Source organism: Parus major, chromosome 13 (assembly GCF_001522545.3).
Source record: "Parus major isolate Abel chromosome 13, Parus_major1.1, whole genome shotgun sequence".
Lineage (NCBI taxonomy): Eukaryota > Metazoa > Chordata > Aves > Passeriformes > Paridae > Parus > Parus major.
The window spans coordinates 1,393,501-1,412,596 of record NC_031782.1 but is presented as its reverse complement, the minus strand read 5'-3'; the positions used below and the strand labels follow the sequence as shown (position 1 = coordinate 1,412,596).

General features: G+C 47.1%; 1 protein-coding gene across 1 annotated transcript in view; it reads left to right on the top strand.

The window, feature by feature from the left end:
• Positions 1–19,096, top strand: part of HTR4 (5-hydroxytryptamine receptor 4) — a 66,003-nt gene that overhangs the window by 14,626 nt on the left and 32,281 nt on the right. Inside the window, exon 3 of the mRNA XM_033517787.1 lies at positions 8,033–8,114. Coding sequence (XP_033373678.1) covers positions 8,089–8,114 — 26 coding nt within the window. The 5' untranslated portion in view covers positions 8,033–8,088. The remainder of the gene's footprint in view (positions 1–8,032; positions 8,115–19,096) is intronic.

The window sequence follows — 19,096 nt, the reverse complement described above, 5'->3', positions numbered from 1 at the left end:
CTGAGCTGTGAGGAGACCCTGCTGACACTTTGTGTGGAGTTCAGAGTTCTGCACCAGTGCAGAGGCTGGAAAATAACACAGCTCAAAGTGAAGGCATCAGATCCCTGCCTCCAAACCTGGAGTTCAGAGCTCCCAGGGCTCCAGGCACGGGGGATCCTCAGCACTTCCCTGTCCCACCTCAGTCCGTGTTTCCAGCTCTGAGGACCCAGCTGAGCTGCAGGGCTTTGATGAAGGCCGTGGCTGTTGTTTGCTCAGCACCCCTGTCCATCCCTCACTGTTGGAGAATCCCAAATCCCTGAGGCTGGAAAAGCCCTCCCAGCCCAAGCTGTGCCTCACCCCCAGTTTGTCCCCAGCTCAGAGCACTGAGTGCCACATCCAGGAATTCCTTGGGCACCTCCAGGGATGGGGATCCAAACCTCCCTGGGCAGCTCCTGCCAGGGTTTAAACACCTTTTCCATGCAGGAATTCCTGCCCCTATCCAGGTGTGATGCTTTTACACCTGGTTAAGGTGCGAGGCAGGGAGCTCTGAATGTGAAATGAGCTCTGCAAACAGCAGCACAGAGTGGATATTATTTATTTAGCGTGATAAAGCAGCAGCAGTGGGTTAATCAAACACTCATTAACAACAGGTCAGGCTTTAATTAGAGAGCCTGGTGCAGTTGGCCACTTCTCCCTGAGTGCCACCAGTCAGCCAGAGTCTGGGATGAGCAGGGATTCCTTTGGGAACTTCAGGCACAGTTGGAGCTGCCCAGGGATCTCTGTGCCTCCTTTTCCCAGCAATTAAGGGAACGTGGGGAGCTGGGTGAAATCTCGAACAAAAGCTCCAAACAGCTCTCCTGAGTAATTAAATCTCATCTCAAAGAGTTGAAATCCCAGTGGGTACAAAGGAGTTCTTTCCTCTCCTGTTTCAGGAGGGGGAAAGGAAAGTTCTGCTCCTCAAGCACAGGTTTTATTTTACACGGCTGTTTTTCCCTTTCTTTGTGCTATTTTAAGAACCAAATCTCCACAATTCCATTGTCTGAACATCAAAAGTTTCTCCTTCTTGGAGAGGCAGTGAGATCCTGGCAAGAAGGAAAGCAAACACCTCGATCAGTTTGAGCTGCATTCCCAGGGTTCTGCTGGATCCTCAGGGAATGTTTTGCTGTGTTTAAAGCATGAAGGGCTGGAATCAGTGACTGCAGGTGGCAGGAAAATGCTGGATAAACGCTCATCCCTCTGGATGCAGCACTCCATCCTCGCACCCTTGGCTGCCCCTGCAGTGTCCTCACATGCCAATTCATCTTTTCAGTCACAACAATTTATTGTATCTATATATTATAGATATATTATTTATTATATTGGTATTGTTGTTGGTTAGCAGTGAAAATACCAAGAAGGCAAATTTATTCTCCTCTAATTCCCACTGATTTGCCAAGTTCTGTTCCCCATCTTTAATTCCTGATGAATTGTATTTTTTAGGAGCTGTTTTATTTTTGTGCTGGAGAGCAGTCTTGGATTGATAGGTTTATAATTAATTACCTAGATTATCCTCTTTATTCTTTCAAAATATTGATATTCTTTTTTGTTAACTCTGATTATCCAAGTTTGCTGGAAATCAAGACCAACCATGTGTGGATTTCCTTACCAAGCTCTTTAAAACTATTTTTAATAACAAAGATACCATTATCTGGACTTGCTAATCTTGAAGTGGCCAGCATTAGTAAATGCTGTTTAATCTGTGGAGAACATTACCACTTAATAGGGTCCCCAAAACAAAATCACAGAATCCTTCAGGTTAGAAAAGACTTTGAAAATCACTGAGTGCAACTTTTGAAGTATTTACTGGCTCTGTGTCTTTTCTTAGATCAACTTAATCATCATCAACTTAAATATTTTCCACCTGATCAGCCTCATTTTATTTTTTTAGCAATATATTCAAAATCAAGCTCTTCTGCAGATTTGTCTGCCACTCTTATTGCTTTCTGACAATTCCTAAACTTTTACCAGAATTCCACAGCCCCCAGCTTCTCCTTTTTCTGTATTTTTGGACAGATTTTTCTTCTGTATTTTAGCACATCTGTGACCTCTGTCCCCAGCCTGCCCACAGGGTTTGAGGTGCTGTAGGTTTGTGACCTGGTGCTTCTCACTCTCTTCCATTCCCATCCCTCCTTCTGTTTTCAGCTCTGTTAAAACCAGATTTTGCCTACTGAAATCCCAGCTGGGGTAACCCAGCACGACCCAAGTGATTTTTTAGAGTAATTTGAGCACAGAAAGACACCCAGGGCAGGAGATTCTCCTGTTCCTGCTGAAATCCAGCTGCAGAACCATAAACTGGCTCTTGGCACTGGACTTCAAAGCAGGAGCTGATTTCCTGCTGGTGTTTCTCAGCCTCCAAACCCAGCTTATGGCAGCAATAAAAATAAACCAGAGGCATTTAATCCTGACCCAATAAAGCTGTGGTTGTGCCCCAGCTCCAGATGGGGAGCGGAACGAGCCCAGCACACAACAACTGGGCAGGAGCTGGAGGCAGAGGGAAGGACAGGATGTGTCGGTGCCATTCCTGCTGTGCTCTGGATAAATCCACCCCACAGGGAGGAATTATTTCCATTCTTCCCCTCCTGGGTGATGCAGAGCTGCCCTGGGGGGTTGGCAGGCAGGACAGGGACCTGAGGGAGGGACAGAAATGGGTGACAAAGGTTGGTTTGTGCAGCTGGAAAAGCGAGGGGTTTGTGCACTGTGGTCACTTGGAGCGACTCCAGGCAATCCCTGGGATGTTCCAGCCCTGCCCAGGAGGGAAATGGTTCTGTTGTCACCTGGCAGAGCTCAGAGCAGCCCAGCAGCATCTCAGGGATGTTCCAGCCCTGCCCAGGAGGGAAATGGTTCTGTTGTCACCTGGCAGAGCTCAGAGCAGCCCAGCAGCGTCTCAGGGATGTTCCAGCCCTGCCCAGGAGGGAAATGGTTCTGTTGTCACCTGGCAGAGCCCAGAGCAGCCCAGCAGCGTCTCAGGGATGTCCATGGGAATCCATGGATCAGCTCCTGCTCGCTTTGGAGCTTTTCAAAAGCACCAGAGCAGCAGAGGATCGGTGAAGGGGAGGACCCTGGGCAGGCTCAGGGTGTGTGCAGAGCATCCCAAAGCTCCTCCAGCAGGCTGGCAGTGACCAGAGCATCACCCCATGGCAAAGCTGAGGGATTCCCACATTTCCCAGCGTTTCTAGTCCACATAGCTGCGTAAACAAATGATTTATTTAACACAGAAAGCACAGCTGGTGCCTCTCTGGGACAGCAGTTCCCACACCCTGCTGCTGGTGTGAGGAGAAGAAAAGATGGGAGGTGTTTTTAGGAAAGGAAAAGGAAGCTCTGAGGAAGTTTGATGAGATGTGAGCAAAGAGGGAGCGTGGCACCCCTGCACAGATCAAACAGGGGTGGTGAGAAAGGACTCACCCACCCCTCTTGCCCTCAGCTGTTAATTGACATCGCTGTTTCTGGATTTTTGCTCTCCAGAGAGAGCTGGGCTCTCCCCTGGGATGAGCTCTGGGCTGAGCTTTGCTCACTTTGGACAGCAGAGCAGCGATTGCTGGAGGTGAGAGCAGCGAGCTGTGAAAGCTCCTAAGGGCCCTGTGACAGCAATAACCCCACAGGTTATTATACAGATTTTACAGCTGCTCTGTCCCCTCACACCAGCACAGCAAAGAGCTGCTGGAGATGTCTCTGCTTTGGAGCAAAGTCAGCCTTGAGCGAGGCACGGGAACGCTGCTGCTGCTGCTGCTGCTGGAAATGTTGGATGCAGGGAAAGGCAGGCACAGCTGCCCCCCCGTGCCCTCTCCTGGGGCTATTTTGGTACTCAAGGATGAAATTTCAACTTGAACAGTGACAGAATCACCTGATGTGAGGCTGAGGAGGCACAGAGGGCACGGCTGGGAGCTGGGCAGGCACCAAGAAAAGGCTGCAGGCACAGCAGGAGCGGCTGCCACTGCCACCCCAGTGCCACCTGTGACTGGCATCCCTTGGGAGCACCAGCCCCTCAGCTCAGTACCTGTGCTTTGGCTGGGAAAGCCAAAAGAAATTTTCCTTAGAGTTCAAACAGCTTTGGAAATATAAAGACATTTCTTCTGTGTCCTCTTTTTCAAGCTAGACTCCATTTGATTTTTTAGGATGTGTCACGTCTCTCTTTTAATTTCTCTGTTTAAGCAAACCCCTCTATTTTAACCTGCTGGAATGATGCTGGATTAAAATATATATATATAAATTTAAATTAGTTAATTAAAATTAATAAATTTGAATTTAAAAAAATAATTAATTATTTAAAAAACCAGCCCAGCAATCTGTCTCTGCTGACAACTGAGGGACTCCTTATCAGTTTCCTTATCCTTTGTCCTTCATGGGGAGAGAGGAGACAGCAGCGACAGGGAAGGGAAGAGGGGCTGTGGGAGGGGGCAGTGCCTTTGGCAGAAATGGATGGAAATAAAGCCATTTTATCTGGGAATGAACAAGATGAATCACTTTGATATTTCCTGTTCCTCAAGTGTTGTCATGGGCAGGATATTCTCTTACAACACTTGGACTGCTCTGCAGTGATGAGCAAGAAAGTGTCTTTGGATTGAGGTGACTCTCACTTCAAAAATATCAGTTTAATGTGGGTTGGGAAGATCTGGTCCAGTTAACCTCTGCTAACAGCTTCTTTTTCTGTGGTAATGCTGGAGCTATGAGGAAAATCACCACCCCAAATGTGAAATGTGTAGGGAATCGAGCAACAGCTCTTTTTTTATTCAATCCCAGCTTCAGTTTAGCAGATGTTCTCTGCAGAAGGTGAGAAGCCTCTGGAAATCATGGATTTAGATGGTAGTAGCAGTCTTTATTTATGTTAGAGTGATTCTGCTGGCCTCAACCAGGAATCACACACTGGATGGGAGCTCAGTGACTCCCTGCACTTCCGAGAACTGAGCTGGGGAGCACGGCAATTTCCAGGGGAGGGCTGAACAGTTTCTAAACACCTTTTGCTCTGTGTTACCCCATAAAAAATGTGAAAACTGCACTGAAATCAGTCCTCATCAGTGCACCCCACACTCTGCTCTAGAAAGCTGGTAAAGGATTATTAAAAAGGGGATTTTTTTACCTTAGACTTACAAAGAGAAGAACAAAGTCACTCAGTGATAAGTCCATTTCTTCAGTGAGAGCACGAGACATGCAGAAACTGAATTTAGTTTATTTTTACATCCCCCTCCCTGCTCTGTGGTGCAGCAGAGCATGTCACAAATGGGTAATTCTGATCAGAGTTATCTCCAAAGGCATTGGCAGAAGGGGTTTTTATAGGCTGCTGTAAAAGTGTGGCTTAAGAAAGTTCAGTGGCAAGGTTAACTCTGTTCCTTACTACAGGGAGGAAAAATACAAAGGGAAAGAGAGTTAAAATTGCTTTAGAATGATTTACAAATGATTTCCACAGTGACTAGAGACCCTCCCATTGAGCTGTGAGGTTCAGAGCAGACCCCTTTGCTCCCTAAACTCCTGATGGAGCTGAGGTGCAGCTGGCTCCAGTCTGAGTCTCACATGGATGAGTTTGTGTCTAATGGAGTTGTCTCCATGGATTTCATCAGAATTTACTCAGGGTCTGTGATGAATACAGGGCCTCAGCCCTGGCTAAGGGAGATCTCTTATCTCAGGTAAGGAATCTTGTTGTGTTTAAGGAAGTGTTTGGCTCCAAGTCAGATGGGAAAGGTTTGTGTGTGAGATTCCTCACTTGCTTTGCTCCTTGGTAAGTGAGTCTTGGAAAAGCTGCCCCTGCACAATTAACACAATGTGTTAATTGTGGCATCAGTGTTCCAGCTCTGCCACATGCTCACATCACCCTTCTGCTGGGAGGGTTTCCTGGAGGAATTCCTGCCCCTGGAGCCTGTTCCAGCCTCTCGCTGCTTTGGTTATCCATGGTTTGGAATCCATCCCTCCCAGAGCAGAAGGGACAGTGTGGATCTGTCTGATGGAAAAATGGGTTTTGCAGAATGTTCAGTCCACCTGGGACCTGCATCATTTGGGGTGGCACAAGTGGTGGAGCAGCTTCAGAGCCCAGCACTGCAGGAAATGGGGGTGGGAGTTTTTCACAGTGACTCAACTCCTGTTGTCATCAGCTCAGCAGTGACAGAAAGTGGAACTTGATGGGGGCTGAGTGGGATGAAAACCAACGGGATGGAGAATGTGTCAGTGTCTCAGTGAGCTGGTGCTCACAGGAAAGGTGCTGTGGCCATTGCTGGCATCTGGGGGGACATTTCCATCTCCACTGGGCAGGGCACCGAGAGCAGGTGAGCCTGGAGACAACCCCTGGTGAAATCTTTGTTAATGTCTTAAATCCATGAGCTAAATCCATGCATTCATCCATGTCCTCGCTGGGTTTTCACCTTTCCCTGTGGAGATGAAGGGCAGGACAGTGTCCACCAAGGGCAGCTCCATCATTCCTGAATCCCCCAGTGCCACCAGCCTTTCCATGCTGGTTCCTGGATTGCCTTTGTTTTTTGGGGGTGTTTTTCTGTTTGTGAAGATTTTTTTTCCCCTTTTAGAAATTCCTTTTTTGGGGTTGGTTTGGGGGTTCTTTTTTTACTCTTATATAGAAAGTTTCAGTTATTGTAGAAGTCTCCATCATAGCAAGATGGTGCAGATATTACATAACCTCACTAGAATTACACTAAACCTAAACTCACTAAAACCACACAAAAATTACATTTTTTCCCAGAAGAACAAAGGAAGAAAGATGCCCCCTCAGTGGAATTTTGACATACAAAATCACTGAAAAGTTTCCCATCCATTTTGCAGGAGAAATCAGAATTAATTTTATGCTGATATCTCAAAGAGCAAAACCACACCAGGTTTTTTGTCCTATAGAAGAACTCCAGAGCAGGAGCACAGGAGAGTGGAATTTTGGGTTTTTCCTCCAAATTCAAATTGGAGGGCAGGTCTTAGGGACACAGAGGTGAATCTCCACACCTCTCACCCTTTCCTTTGCAAAACACAGCAGGAATTTTTCCAGAGCACCCAAAGAATCACCAGCTGAAGGTTTAAGCTGCAAACAGAGCTCAGCCAAACTCTGCCTTTTTAGAAAAAAAAATAAAAAGAATATCCTTTTGACTCCAGCAAATCTTCCTTGCAAAATGATGTCTCATATCTACACCCTGAATTACTCCTCGTGGCAAAGACTCAGCCAGGTCTGGAGAGTGGGGGGCTCATTTGCATTGCAAACCTGGCATCGGTGTCTGGGAAGGCTGAGGAGGTTTTATTCCATTTTCCTTTGAAGCCAAGTATCCACAATGGCATTATTTGCATCTGGGTTGGCATTAACAGAGCTGTGGTGGTGGCTTTATCCCTGACTCCCTAGAGACAACACAAGGGGTAATCAACAGCCTCAAGTGCTCCGAAACTGAGCCTATTTTTTCCACTGGATTAGCAGCAGCAAATGCACAAGCACATTATTAAGATGGTACATTCATTTCTTTGGAGTCAGGATGGAATTTTGATAGAGTTAAAAACCCCATTAATATTTACATCACTTAGTGGTGCTGGAAGTAAGTACATTTATTTTAACTCAAGCTGCAAAGCATTTAGTTCTTTGTAATTACAGCACTGCTATTAAGTATTCATAAGGCTGCACAATAGAGTGTCACAGGAAACCTGGTTTAATTTAGTGGTAACTCAATGTTTTAGTTTTGTGTAAAAACAGAAACTAATTTACCAAGCCTTCTTGCTTGTGTTTTCCCACCTGGGCTTTGCAAACTTTCTTCAGCTTGGCTCTATTCAAACTACTTTTTGTGGCTTTGAAAGTTGGGAAGTTCCTGGGGGAGTCCTGCAGATGTGCAGGAAATTTGGAATGGGTACACCCAGGCTGGGGGAAGAGCTGGAAAGCTGCCTGATGGAAAAAGACCTGGAAGTGCCGGTCTAAAGCAGCCAAACATGAGCTGGTGGGTGCTCAGGTGGCCAAAACTCCGGGGGCACCTGGCTTGGATCCTCCAGTGGGGTAAATCTGCATTTGTGGGAGATCCTGGAACGAATGCCTGTATTTCTGTCTCCACTGCAGGATGAGGTCTCTTCTATGGACATTGAACTCTCAGCTGCCTGTGCCTGTTGCCTGTGATGGAAGAACTTGATGTGAATGTGAGGTAGGAGGAAGGACTCTGCTCCTGCAGCCCCTGAGCTGTGGTGAGGCAGTGACCCTGCAGAGCGTCTGCCAGGCTGCTGGGTGGCATTTTCTCTTTGCCTGCAGATAAAAGTCTCTCCTCATGCAGCAGGGCCTGGTTTGGGGGCTCCTGGAGCTTCTCTGAGGACGTGGCATCACTCTGGTATTTGGATAAGTGTCAAATGTGGCCTAGACGAGTCAAGGATTCCTTTTCAGTTGAAAATGTTACGAATTTTGAAAAGGTTGCAATGTGATGTTGAGGAGACATTCCTGGAAATTTTTGACAGTTCAGTTTGGAAGTTGCATTCATCACAGCCTGAGGGAGGTGGCAGACCTCATTTTCTCTAATTCCAGAGTAGAAAACGAAATGACCCGCGAGTATTTCCTATTTATATTTTATTGGATTTTTTAATTTTGTGCGACTCGGCGATTGTTATTGGGTACATTTATTACAGGCAGTAGGTTAATGAGATCCTGTCAAGTGGTTTAAAATGAAAACCTCAAATTGGTTACAGCAATCCAGAGAGGCCAAACTCTGCCTCTCTTGGGCTCTTACCAGTGGAAGTCACAATTGTGCCATGCCTTTGAAAGAGTTTGAAAGCCTTCCTGGGCTTTGGGTGAGACCCCCACCATCTCCTGCAGAGCATTCCCAGTTGCCAGGAATGCTTCTGTTGGTCTGACAGCCCCTTCTTATGCCATGGTAATTAAATCTCACTCTCTTATCTTTTTGGAGCGCAGGTGACTCTTATCTACACCAGCTCTGCATGGCATTTTTGCCTTATTTTCCCTCTCCTTTTCCCTCTGCCCCTTCTCCCTCTTCCCCTACTTGTTTTTCCCACCATTTTCCTACTCCTTTTTTCCCCTGCCCCCTTTTCCCGCCTTTCCCCTACGTGGATTTTCCCGCCTTTTTTTCCCGCCCTTTCATCACTTTTTCCCCGCCCCCTTTTTTTCCCGCCTTTTTTTCCTGCCCTTCCCCCCCCTCCATTTTTCCCTACCTTTTTCCCTCCACCCCCTTTTCTTCCACTTCTTTCCCTCCCTTTTTTTTCCCCCCACCTTTTTTTTCCCCTCACCTTTCTTTTTCTTCTGTCCACCCATTGCTCCCAGCTGGGAAATGGACTGAGAATCTGAGCTTTGCTCAAAGCCACCCCCTGATTTTCCTGGGCTGGCTGATATTTCCCTTGGAAAATCTCCTTAATTCTCCACAGGGGAAGATGTGTGCTAATATGTTTACAAACAATTCCATAGGTGAGGGCAGGGCTGTTAATTAATGGCTTTGAAATGGCTCTTAATGACCCCACCAGCCTCAGGAGCAAGGTTGTTACAGGGGCAAGACAAGTTTGACTCCTGAACTTTAGGGAATAGATAAAAGGATCAGCACAAAGTGTATTGCAGAACCAATGAGAGTTCAGGATAAAAGGAATTTTGAGAAACCCCTCAGGGTATTCCCCAGTGGACTCTCTACTTTTATTTAAATAAGATTGCAGGACTCCTCTGTCTCCTTTATGGACACTGATTTTTCACAGTGGGGTTTCCCACATATGCAAAATATTGATCCCACAGTTGTGCTCCAGGCAGATTTTGGGATATTGTCCTGAGTACTTCACACTCCATAAAGGGTTTTTGCTTCCTCAGGTGTGGGGGACAGGTTGTTACAGTCTGGATAAACAGGTGGAAAAAAAACAAAACCCACCTTTAGTGCAGGTAAACAGCTTTTATAAAACCCTTTTAATTGTAGCTGCTGGTGAAGGCAGATTTCCCTTTGCTAAATCAACCACGGAAAAACAATGTATTATTTCAGTTTGCCACAGCAGTAATTGCTCTTTATTTTTAAGCAGAGCCCCCAAACCCGCTGAATTTTAGATTGATGTTAATTGCTTCCAAACTTGGCTTTATCAGCTTTAGTTTTCTCCTTTTGTTGCTGAAGGTGTTTTTGTGGCTTGGAAAGTGCAGAGCCCTCCAGCAGCTCTGTGTGTGGCTCATTAATCTTATCTTGACTTTGAGGAATGAGCAGCAAGGTGAGGAAAAAAGGAATCAAATCGGTTGGATTGGTTGTGGTTGTTTTGAAGCAAAGGAAAAATCCCATTTTTTAACCCAAAGTGCTGCTACAGAGGCACGGGGAGCGCAGGTCCTGACAAACCTGACAAGGACCTCTCCTTGGGAAGGAATTGTGTGTTTGGTGAGTCCCAGATCCTGGGGTTTGCTGTGCTCCTGTTCCCCGTGGGCACCAGAACTGGGGGTGTTGGTGACTCTGGCTCCTGGTGCTGTGCACGGGCAGGAGGAGGGAGGGAATGTCCTGGGTCTCCTCTCCTCATCCAAAGCTGGGAGAAACAGGAGTGAGTCACGGAGAGAGGGACCCAAAGAGCCATTCCTGGAGCTCCAGGGATGTCCTAGGAGAGGAGCTGGACTGTGCCCTCATCCCCCCTTGCTCAGGACTGTGCCAGCCACTCGTGAGGAGGACAAGAGCTGGGCTGAGTGGTTGGAACCAAACAGGCACCAAAATGACCCAAAGTGTAGGAGATGGCAGGAGTTTGGGAAGAGTTGGTGTGCTCCAAGTGCCCTGGCAGTGGGGATTCATGGAAAGCAAACAGCTTAGGAGCCTCCAGCAGGCTGCAATAGAGGTGTTTATTCTTGTGTACACAAGCTCTTTTCTAAACCTCCCCAGCTCCTACACTTGGAGTCATTAAATCATTGTTTACCTCAAGTCCTTTGATCACATTTCTGTTTAGGTGAGAAATAACAGGCTATAAAATGTCATTTAACAGGCCACAATCAGCCTGGAGCTCTCTTCCTCATTCCCTTTCCAAGGGAAGATCAGCTCTAATCCTTCTGTAATATCAGCAGCATCCATCCAGAAAGGGATTTGCTCTTGCATTTCTGCACAGATAAATGAACTGATTGAGATGATTTTCTGCCAAACTCTGTCTTCTCCACATGGTCCCCCAGGCTGGGGAAGGGGCTGGAGCAGCTGAGGGAGCTGGGAAGGGGCTGGAGAATTCCTGAGGGAGCTGGGAAGGGGCTCAGCCTGGAGAAAAGGAGCTCAGGGGGCCCTTGTGGCTCTGCACAAGTCCCTGGCAGGAGGGGACAGCCGGGGGGGTCGGGCTCTGCTGCCAGGGAACAGGGACAGGAGGAGAGGGAACGGCCTCAGGCTGGGCCAGGGGAGGCTCAGGGTGGACAGCAGCAGGAATTTCCCCATGGAAAGGGAGCTCAGGCACTGGAAGTGCCCAGGGAGGGTTGGATCCCATCCCTGGAGGTGGCACTCAGAGCTCTGGGCTGGGGACAAGCTGGGCATCATCTTGCACTCGATGGCCTGGGAAGGCTTTTCCAACCTCAGTGATTCCATGAAATGTTGTAAGGGGCCAGTTGCAAGAGGCTGTGGGGCTTGGCAGGTTTGTCCTCCCCGTGGCTGGAGGTGCTGAGGTGGTTGGGCACAGCAGGAACACTTTGGGAGGAATCCACAAACTGGGAGCACTCAAACCTGGGGTTTGAATCTGCAGCCACGGAGTTCACAGAGCATTCCCCACCTGCCAACACCAGGCCAAAGCAGGAGGGCGCAGGGAGGCAAGGAATGATAAACAGGCTCACTTTTACATTTTGTGCTTCCAGCCAAAAATTTCCAGTAGCCAGAAAAACCTTGGGAGAAAAGTTCTCTTTCCTAAATGCTCCCTCCAGCCCAGCCACTGCTCCATGGGGGAGTCATCAGCCTGGGTATTTTTCATATTGTTCAACTCTTTTCTCAGTTTCTAGGGAAACACTTTAAAGCACTATATTTATGGGAACATCTTTCCAAACACCTCCGCCAACACTTAATTAATGGAGTTTTTAAGCCTGGCTCCAGGTTCTGCAAATTAATAGTGTGCTCTGCGATGGCAGCTGTGGAGCAGGGCAGACACACAGGCTCTGTAAATAAAGCTGGAGGTGCAGAGGGGCAGCTCCTGTGTCTGTGCTCAGCCCCACGGGGAGGTCAGGCCAGCACACACCTCTGTGAGGTTTCATCTGCTCTCATTAGAGCAATCTCTGCACATGAAACTTCCCTGGACTGAAAGCTGGGCCATGAAAATGAACTTTTTGATGTCTTGCGTTTTTAGCACAGAGGGGCAGTGAGTGGAGATCTGGAAAAGGCTGTGGAAGGAGGTGAAAACCACCCTAAAAACCAGGAAATCCTGGGGCAGGGCTGGCTCCAGGACTTGGCAAAAATGGGCTGGACCTTATTGGCAGCTTTTGCCCAGGGCAGCTGCAGTGCCAGGGGCTTTGCACAACACCTTCCTTGACTTTCCAGGGCTGACCCTCAGCATCAGGCTGGCAAAATTCCCTTTGTCCCCATGTTTGCATTGCCCTCTTCCCCAGGAGTGGATGTTTCCAGGAATCAGAGACTTGTGCAGATGAGCAAGTTCCTTAGCCACAATTAAACACAATTAACAAACACACCCAGAGCTTCCCAGGCTGGAGAAATGTGCTGGTTCTGACTGCTGGGTGGCATCTGGCTTCCATCTGAGCTGAGAGCTTGCACTTCCCATCCTCAAAACACCTTGACCTCCTCTCTTATTTATCTGAAGTGAGAAATGTGATGAGGGCTTTGTGGAGAGTATTCAGAACATGCACTTAGCTGGGGATGTAGAAGGAGGTTTAAATAAAACAAGGAATTTAAGTGCTCTGCTCTCGAATCAAGGACATTCCGTGTCCTTGCCTAGAGAGGACACCTGTCTGGAGCCTCCACACGAGTGAGGGCCATAAAAATGAGCTTGCCAACCTCAGGGGCTGGAAGGTTTCTGGCTGCCACCACTGGAATTATCTTTACCAAACTTTGGTTTTCATAGTAAAGCTCAAAATTACCTGGGAACTGCTTTTGTGTGGCTTGGAGGGAGGTGTCAAAATGTATTCTAGAAATCAATGTTTTATGTCTGTGCCAAGTCTTCCATTAGCAGAGGTAACTGCAAGGAACTTTTTCGTTCCTCTGGAGGCTTGAAACTGGGAAACTCTCCAGGAAATATTAGAAGTTAGACAGCCAATAGCTGTATTTGTGTAAACAGGCAGTGGGAGAAGGGCACAGCCTGGATATTTTAATACCCAGCCTGATGCCAAGACCTTTCCAAGGGTCTTGACTAAATGCCTCTCATTTAACAATATTTTCCTGACTGCAGATACTGCTTGAAAAAGCAGAGCAGGAACTTCATGGTTGCTGATTTGAACATCTTGCAAGTCCCAGGCTTTGGGCAAAGATGGGAAGAAAGGTTTGAGAAAGAGAAGTCAGAATGAGAATGCTGAGAATGACTAAGAACTGCCTGAGGGGGTTTTGATCAAGAGGTAACAAATTTCTGGGCACAGGCAAGTGCTTATTTTGGGGGAATTTTTACAGGAAAAGTTATAATAAGACAGGGCATTAAATGCTTTGAGCCCAGAGGCAGCAGCACAACTCCTGAAGAGTTCTGAGCTCTGTGCACCCCAGTTCTGCACCTGGTATTGCAGGAGGCAATAATTCTCAATTTCTCAATTCTGTGAGAAATCTGGGCACTCAGAGTATGTTTGGTATGGGCCTAAACCTTTATTTTCCCACTCTGTGTCATGGACCTGCATCCAGTCCCTCCCTGTTTCTAAACTGAGCTGAAGCTCAAGTTGTACATGTGTGTGATGTCTCTGTGAGGTAAAATTATTCTATACAGTAGCCAAATTACAAACATTCTTGCGCAGAAGTACACCCTGGACTCTGCTTTCAGCACTTGGAGAATATGGAAGGGAAATTAAAGGCAATTATTGAGAATATTGGAAATGAGGCGCTTCATTCCCCCAGCTCCCCTGAGCACAGCTCCGTGGGGTTTGTTGTTGATATTCAGCCGTGTGTGCGACAGGAGAGAGGCAAGAGCCACCTAGGAAATAGGCAGATAATCACATTATGTTTATGGAATACACACCAAAAGTCAGGATTGCTCTTCTGCTTCTTTCATCATCCTCTGCTTGCCATTAAACTGCTGTGTTTGGTGGAGGCCGTGGACTCGCTTTGGAGGAGCAATTCTAATTAGGAACTGATCAAGAGATTCTGATGAAAAGCATGTTTGATCTTTGGTTTTATTCAGCATTTACAAAGCAGAAATGATTGTTGCAACGTCTCTGCTGTTCTGTGTAGTGTGTCTAAATCCCTGCCTAAATCAGAGGTTTGGGTTTCTTCATTGTTGCAGAGCGTTTGGTGATTCCATTAAAATCCTCTGCACAGAATCCCAGCTCTCCCAGCAGAGCTGCTCCATCCCTCTGAGCATCCTGCTGCTTCCTCTGGGCTCTCTCCAGCTGCTCCACGTCCTCCTCGTGCTGCATATCCCAAAGTGTAGATTTGGTGTGAAAACAAAAGGGGAGCGTTCAGCACGTGAAGGGGACAGCTGGCTTCAAGTCTGAAGAGTTGCAAATATCTAATAAGGAAAAAAGACAAATCCAAGGTGCTGCAGAGCCCAGGTGGATGTGTCAGGGTGGGACTTGGGTGGCACAAGGGCTCTCCTGTGGAACTTGTTAGAGGATGCAAAACAAAGTATTTTGCAGCAGCTGCCTTTGCTCCGTGTAAATACTGTGATCTTAATCTCAGGCTGATTTCAGAAGTTAATTTTAGCTTATATTTTAGGTGACAGTCTAATGGGTTTTGAGGATGGTGCTCACATACATCAGCCCTGCAGCGCTATCTGCTCGTGTGTGGGTGTAAATTATGTAACTCTTGATCTGCTGCCTGGCAAAGAGCAGAGCCAGGGCTCTGTCCTGTCCTGCAGGAGCAGACAGAGGTGTCTGGGCCACTTCATTCCCTGCAAGGAGAGCCCCCAGGGCTCAGGCAGAGCCCAGAGCTCGCCAGGGCTGGCTTTATTTCCTCCCTCATTCCCCAAGTGTGAACTCTCTGTCTCAGACCACGATAAAGCATCTCCTTGTCCTGGATGAGTTTTCAGCCCCGATTTCCACTGAGCCAAGGCCCGAGGTTCTGCTGCTGCCGGCTGAGGAGGCTGCAGGAGCACAGAGAGCTCACAGATTCCTGGGTTTGGCACCGTGTGAGAGCCTGGCCCTGCTACCTCCAGCCCTGGGCACCAAAATGGAAAAAAAAAATCTCTCTAAAGCTTGGGAGAGCATCCGAAGGAGGGACACGGGGATGGGAAGGGTCTGGAGGGGCCATGGAGGAGCAGCTGAGGGCGCTGGGATTGTTCAGCTGGAGGAGGCCGAGGGGGGATTTTTCAGGGTTTGCAGCTCCTGGGACAGGGACAGCAGCCAGGGAAGGGCTGGAGCTGGGCCAGGGGAGGTTTGGGTTGGATTTTGGGAAAGGTTCTTCCCCCAGAGGGTGCTGGCACTGCCCAGGCTCCCCAGGGAATGGTCCCGGCCCTGAGGCTGCCAGAGCTCCAGGAGAGCTTGGACAGCGCTCCAGGGATGGAGCTGGGATTGTTGGGGGGTCTGGGCAGAGCCAGGAGCTGCCCTGGATGATCCTGTGGGTCCCTTCCAGCTCAGGAGATTCCAAGATTCAGCCACAGGGCCTGGAGTCTCCCGAGGTCCCCCCGTGTCTGGCAGCTCCAGCAGGTCCCCGTTCCCAAACCCCAGCACTCAGGGATTGACGGTGCCAGCCCACACACGGCAATTTCGAAAACATTTAAATAGCCTGTCTTCTTTGCTTCATCTTGACACAATTGGTTTTAATCAGTGTTATCAGCTGCTTCAAACACTTCTCTGAAGCTGCAGCTCTCAGCCTCCGGGAGATTCACGGAGTGGAGGTGCAGGGCTGGTGATGGTATCAGGAATTTTGTTTCAAACCAGCAAAAAAGGAGAAAAACCTCACCCCTTCCCTCACACCCCACCACCACAATTGACTTTATTTATTTATTTTTTTCCCCCCAAAAACCACTCAAATAAATGAATCACATGACCAAGTTATTTTGATACGTGGAATGCTGTTTATTCCCGGCTTTTCAATACTTTAATTAATTTCAATCTGTTTCTAAAGCAGAAGTGAAGGACGTAATTGACTGGAATCAGCTCGGAGTTATCCTGCCATCTGCACGGGCTGAAGTGAAGCAGTGTTGCATTTAAAGGCATTAAAGGAAATTAAATGCTTCTAGATTAATGCTGACTTCTGATTAATATTTTAGAAAAGGATGTGGTAACAGCTGGAAAGGCAGAGATCAAATCATCACTTCCCTATTGTCATGTTTCTGTACTGAGACGCATTATCACGTTTACTCATAAAATAGCTTATCTTGATTTTTAGCTGCTTAAGACCTAACGATTCTTTTTATGCCCAGGACTAATCAGGGAAGCAGGAGAGAGGAGAGGCCAATGACAGCTTATTTGTGGTTATGAAATGTGGAGTTACAGAGGGAAAAGCCCTGGCTGGGAACAAATCAACTCTTCCCTGTATTCCCCACACCTGAGGGCACAGTTAAACCAATAAAACTCTTTCCTAGGCTCCCACTATTCCGAGCTTTTCATCTCCTCAAGCGAGGTTTGTGCACATCCCTTGTTGGGGAATGTTCCCTGCGGTGCCTGGGGATGCTCTGGGTTCCCTGTGCAGGCAGAGTTATCCCTTCCAGTCCAGAATGGGCCATCCTTGTACCAGCTCTGCTCCTCTGCCCCCCAAGGCTGGAATTATTTCTCTCTCCTCTCTGTGCTCTCAGCATGGAGCTGTTGGCAGGGATTTTCCCCTCTGTGCTGCTGTGATGTGGAATGAGAACCAGGGAATGTGTGTGCTCTGACCCCCATGACTGATCTGTGCTCTTTAACTGCCACATAAAATATGCAAAAGCACTCGAGTTCATTTAGAAAAGTTGGGGTGTTTACAGGAAAGTGAAAATTGAGCTTGAAAAAGTAATTACCCTTCTTTTTACTTTCACATTAATGACTGTGTAGAAGAGCTTTTTAAATATGTCCATATGTGGGTTTTAAGCATTCATTCCCCATCAGTATTTCACCTTTTTCCTTAAGTGATTTCTATATTCCTGCTAACCAGCAATCATTTTGCCTGAATCTCATTTCCTCATAATAGCAAACCCATCAATCTCTGCTTTATTAAAGAGGGGAGCAAGCTTGGAAGCCAGAGCACTCCGATTTGATAAAAGATGTTATGCAAACCATTGATTTTAATTTACAGCAATATCCACTTCTTCCATTATTAACAACTTGGAATTACTAAGACTGAATAATTAACATGTATTCCTGTTTGATGATGGATTATTCCAAAGGCAGGAGCAGCCCAGATGAAATCCCTCCTGCACCCCAGTGAGGTTTAATGTTCCCCAGGGGAGCAGTGCAAAATGGCACGAGAGAAACACTCCCAAAACTGATTTCAGAGCAAAAGTTCCTCTCACAACTGTGCCAGGGGCAGTTCCTGCCCTGCTGGGCTCTGCTCAGAGCCTGGCTGGTGACCACTTCTGTCCAGGGCAGGGCTGTCTGTGATGCACAGGGTGGGAAATGTGGATTTGAAACTCCTGAAGGTGAAAGAAAACAAACCCAGGTGATATCTGGAGAGATTTGGTTCAGGGCTGTGCTCCTTTGGTGTTTCCAGAGCTTCTTTGGACGAGTAAAACTCAACATCTCCGTGTGCCAGAACTTTCTAATCTTTTTCAGCTTTTCTCCAAATCATGAGAACTCTGTGGGATAAAGTGTAAAAAGCTTGGGATGTCATTTAGTAAATAAAAAGTGACCCCAGAGTCAGTCAAGGTAAAACAGAATAACAGTTCCATTTTTCAATTACCTGAGCAACCTCACAGCATTAATCCTGGGTGTCCAACACCAGCTCTGTGGGATGAGGAGAAATTTCCCTGCTGAATTAGTGTTGAGTGATGCTTTTAATGCCAGTTTTTCTCCAGCCACGCTTGATAAGAAGTAAAACCCTCGTTCTCACCTGTGTAATGTAAAGTCACACAAGCAGGTGAAGGTTTGGGATGCAGTTTATTCAGGATATATCATTTGAAATAGCTTTAGATGAAAAAGAACTCAAAATTTTGTAATAAAACTGGGTTTATAAGGAATTTATTGCATGCTGGGTGTTTTGCAAGCTCTGAAAAAAAAAAAAAGAAAAATCAACAATTTTATATGAAACAGCAAATTTTTTGTAGAAATGCAGATTTAAAATATGGCTGACATTGTGTTTGGAGGTTTTGTGTTATTCTTCCTTTTTCTCTTCTTTCTCTTCATTAACTTAAAGAAATTATTGATCTCAGAGTAGGGGGAATTTGGACACATGGAAAAAAAAATTCCCTTTCCCTAAGTCTGGAAAAATTACTAAGTAAAAAAAAAAAAAAGAAAGCCAGACTATTTTGTGTTTTGTAGCACAGAGTGAAGAGAGGAAAAGGCAAAACATTATGTAGATTTCAAAATTCAAGATGTAAAATGCTTGTCTTGAGGAAAGCTTGAACCCATTAGTCCTTGTCACATCACATCAGGAACTGTAGTGACAGACAAAGAGCGATGGGTTCAAACTGAAGAAGGGGAAATTGAGGTTACAGGGATGAAAAAATCCTTCCCTGGGAGGGTGGGGAGGGGCTGGGATGGAATTCCCAGAGCAGCTGTGGCTGCCCCATCCCTGGGAGTGTCCAAGGCCAGGTTGGACAGGACCTGGAGCAGCCTGGGATAGTGGAAGGTGTGGAATGAGAAGAGTTTTTAAGATCCTTTCCAACCCAAACCCTTTTATGATTTTATGATACTAAAACCTTGGGGAAAAAAATGGGAAACAAAAACCCCAACAAACAACAAAATGCTTCTGCATGGAAAATAACGTTATTTATTTGTGTGAAAAGAGAATGGGAACTCTGGAGCTCTGAGCTGGACTGTCAGGAACAGCTGAGGGCAGCTCCTAAACAGCTCCTGAGGGGTGTGGGGGCTCATCCTGTGCTGGGCAGCCAGGGGTGCTGCTGGCTGGGGTGGGAATGGGAGTGGGAATGGGAATGGGAATGGGAACGGGAATGGGAGTGGGAGTGGGAATGGGAGTGGGAGTGGGAATGGGAGTGGGAATGGGAATGG